At 37.8% G+C, this 3,547-nt stretch overlaps 1 protein-coding gene across 1 annotated transcript; it reads left to right on the top strand.

The window, feature by feature from the left end:
• The first annotated feature begins 3,080 nt into the window (after positions 1–3,080).
• KRTAP7-1 (keratin associated protein 7-1) lies at positions 3,081–3,344 on the top strand. Its single transcript, XM_072606945.1, has one exon. The coding sequence runs from the start codon at positions 3,081–3,083 to the stop codon at positions 3,342–3,344; it is 264 nt and encodes an 87-aa protein (XP_072463046.1).
• Positions 3,345–3,547: the final 203 nt, after the last annotated feature.

The raw sequence follows: 3,547 nt of genomic DNA on the forward strand, positions 1-3,547 counted from the left end.
AGCTTAGATACCTCAGACATGTAACTCTTCCTCTCTCCAGACGAAGAATAAAAAGTTGGCATCCAAAAGAAAATTAATTATACTAATTAATGAAATTAATGCATTAATTAATTATGCACTGTGCATCACAATTGTGATGCACTGTGCATCACAAAACAGTTATGATACATTACACTTTTTTTAAGGAAAAAAATTAAACTTAGAAACAGTTCAAACAGAGAAAATCACATAGAAAATGCTTGCAAGCTGTAGATGTGGAGGAAGCATATCATGGAGTTAAACCTATTGAAATTCTCATAGGAAGAGTTGCAAATAGCAGTGTCTAGTCCCAGAATCTGCATTGTACAACAGCTACAAGGACCTCTTCACTCTCCTTTGTGACTAGCTGATGTGGTTGCCAATATTATATCCTGAACTGTCATCTTCACCCCTCAATTGCACAGCCAAAAACTCCCAGGGCTGTAAGATTCTGATTTTTCCCTCTTCCACAATCTCAGAGCTCAGATGGCCCCTGCCTCTTCCAGGCAGGTGGGACAATGGTCTCTCTGTAACCACAACATAGTTTGGACCTTTTCTCTGACCCACAGGGATAATCAGTCTCAATACTTAACTATACCTATGCTATTTGGCGCATTTTGGGGATGACTTTAACAATAAATGCTTGTTGATTGATTGGTTGAATACAAAAGATTGCTGATGAATCATACTTCTATCTTCTTGGCGCAGAGGCAGCGTGGAGGCTGAGATCTAAGATACAGTCAATGTGTGAATTTGTTTTGTTTGGTTGTAATTTGTCACAAGGTGGGGGAGGCAGGCAACACTCTCTCCACTCTCCAATCTGGAGGGCAATGGGAACGGGTAGTGACAGTAATGCCAAAAGAAAAAGAAGAAAGAAAATATTGCCAATGAAATATTTTTAAAACAAACAGGAAAGTTGAAGGAAGTTCAGATCAGCAGTGTTGAAGCTTATCATGTTAAATTTGAAATATACTTTTAAAAAAGACTTTTACGCGATAAAGGTCCATGGAGTCATATATAACCATCTTTGGTTCTTTGTATGAATAAGTGTTAATGTTTGTCAAATTCAACAAAAACTCAACCTAAAATTCTCTAAGTTGTAGCAGGAAGAAAATTAGCTTTAAAAAAGATTGGAAATTTATAGCACTAGCTACATTGTAAACAAAACTGGTCCTTGAGATTTATTTTCAGCACAATGACAAGCAATGGTCACAGGAGTCATAAAAGAAAAGGAGAGAAGAGTGTTGGTACATTCTTAGACGTAATTGATTAAAACATTCAAGCTTGCTTTCCCAGGAATTATTAACCACCAAGCATAATAATCTATCACTTTGATATCTGAGTTCCTTCAAGTTTCCACAGTGTAGCCATTCTCTAACAAGGCTTCAGAATGTTTAAAGAGATTTGGTGAAAAAAGGTGGGGTAGGAGAGTTCAAACAGTGTGCTATTAACTAGATGGATGCCCATAAATGCAAGAATTGTAGCTTAACTGGAGCTATCCCATGATCTGAGACAATCATAACCTCATCTGATGCTGCCATCTAAATGGCAATATCCATGTCTACTGATTGTTTGCGTTATCAAACAAAACACAAAGCCACATGCAAAAGATCATATACTGCTCTAAAAAATGAATAATTCACATTTACGTAGTGCTTTCTAAATACTTTCCTCACAACGACCCTGTAAAGTAAACAGTGGATATAGCATCATGGTATCGTGGTTACAGCTTCAGATTTAGAGTCCAGAAAACCTGAGTTTGAATCTTACCACACATTCTAGCTGTGGCACCCTAAGGTGCCACTTTGGCTTTCTTGGACTCAGTTTTCTTATCAATAAAAGAGGACAATAACAATAATAGCCCTTATATCATAGTATGATTGTGAGAATCTAAAGATGTAAAGCAGAGGTGTCTAGCAGGGGGCCAGCAGGCACAGTGTTCCTGCAGTAGTCCCCAGTAAAACCCTAATCAGATAAAAATGTAATCGGGAAATATTTAACAAAATGAACAAAAATACAGTATAACACAGATATGTTCATTGTGGCTTTCTAAGTCAATATGCTATCTGGAAGGAACCTTATGTGTGATTTAGTGGCCTCCATTTCCATTTTGAATTTGATACCATAATCTAAAACACTTTGAAAACATTAATATTCTGTATCAATATTGTTGTTCAGTCATGTCTGCCTGTGCTCAACCTCATGGACTTTTGTCAATGAGGTTTTCTCAGCAAAGATACTGGAATGGTTTCCGATTTCATTCTCCAGTGCAATCCCATTTTACAGATGACAAACTGAGGCAAAGATGGGTTAAATGGCTTGCTCAGGTTCTCTCATAGTTAGCAAATGTCAGAGTCTAGATCTGAACTCAGATATTCCTGACTCCACGACCAGTGCTCTGTCCACTGTACCATCTCTCTGCCTTTTAGCTTTTACTTTTATTTTATATATGAAACTACTGAAAATTAGAAAAGTTGATGATGTTCCTAAGATCATATATCCAGAAAGGGTCAAGAGAGAAACTTACTCTAAATCCAGTGGGTTTTCTGCTGCACCACATTCTCTAATACTACGTTTATCAATGAACAAAAGACCTATTCTACACGTTTGCTTTGAATTAAAAGGAGAAAAAGTAATTTATATAAAGTTTACTTATATTTGCACTTTTTAAGTTTACTTATGCTTGGAAGGACAGTGGAAGTGAATTCAAAATCCAAAGTCAGCAATAATACATGATAGAAAACAAATAATAATTAAGCTACAAAACTCTGATTAAATGAGTTCAATTATACCTCAAAGGTACTCAACATTCTTTGAAGACACGGCACATTCCTATCCAGCAGCAAAGCTACCTTAGTCTTTTACAATGAGTTTAAAAACCTCTCTATATGTCATAATGAATGAAAATAATGGGAATCTTTATGCAAATTAGCATTTAAAAAAATCAAGAGAGGTGTGTCACATGCCCAAGTCAAATATATAAAAGCTCCACGAAGAAGAAGAAATTCATACTTCAGTAACTTGCTCCTAGCAATCTAGTCAAGTCTTCAGTACCTGCTATCATGACCCGATTCTTCTGCTGTGGAAACTATTTCCCAGGGTATCCTTGCTATGGTACCAACTGGCACAGAAGCTTTAGAGCCACTCCCTTGAACTGCGTTGTGCCACTGGGATCTCCCCTGAACTATGGACATGGATGCAATGGCTACAGTTCCCTAGGTTATAGCTTTGGGGGTAGCAACTACAGCAACATGGGCTGTGGTTATGGAGGCAGCTTCTATAGGCCATGGGGCTCTGGCTCTGGATTTGGCTACAGCACCTATTGAAGACATGAAGACCCCCGAAAGAGTGAACAATTTTAATATCAACTGCATACTCTGTAGACCAGGAAGAGGTTCCAGGAAGTGTTGGAAGGATCAGTTTTCATCTACTACTCACTAACACTTTGCCAGATTGTCAGCGATGACGTAGCACTTTGATGATGCTCCTGAGAACCCAGCTCTTGAGACCTCAGAGTTCCTTCACTTGA

Source organism: Notamacropus eugenii, chromosome 5 (assembly GCF_028372415.1).
Source record: "Notamacropus eugenii isolate mMacEug1 chromosome 5, mMacEug1.pri_v2, whole genome shotgun sequence".
In the NCBI taxonomy this organism is placed as follows: domain Eukaryota; kingdom Metazoa; phylum Chordata; class Mammalia; order Diprotodontia; family Macropodidae; genus Notamacropus; species Notamacropus eugenii.

Coding starts and splice junctions, on each gene's coding strand:
- KRTAP7-1 (XM_072606945.1), top strand. CDS start 3,081: ATGACCCGATTCTTCTGCTGTGGAAACTATTTCCCAGGGTATCCTTGC.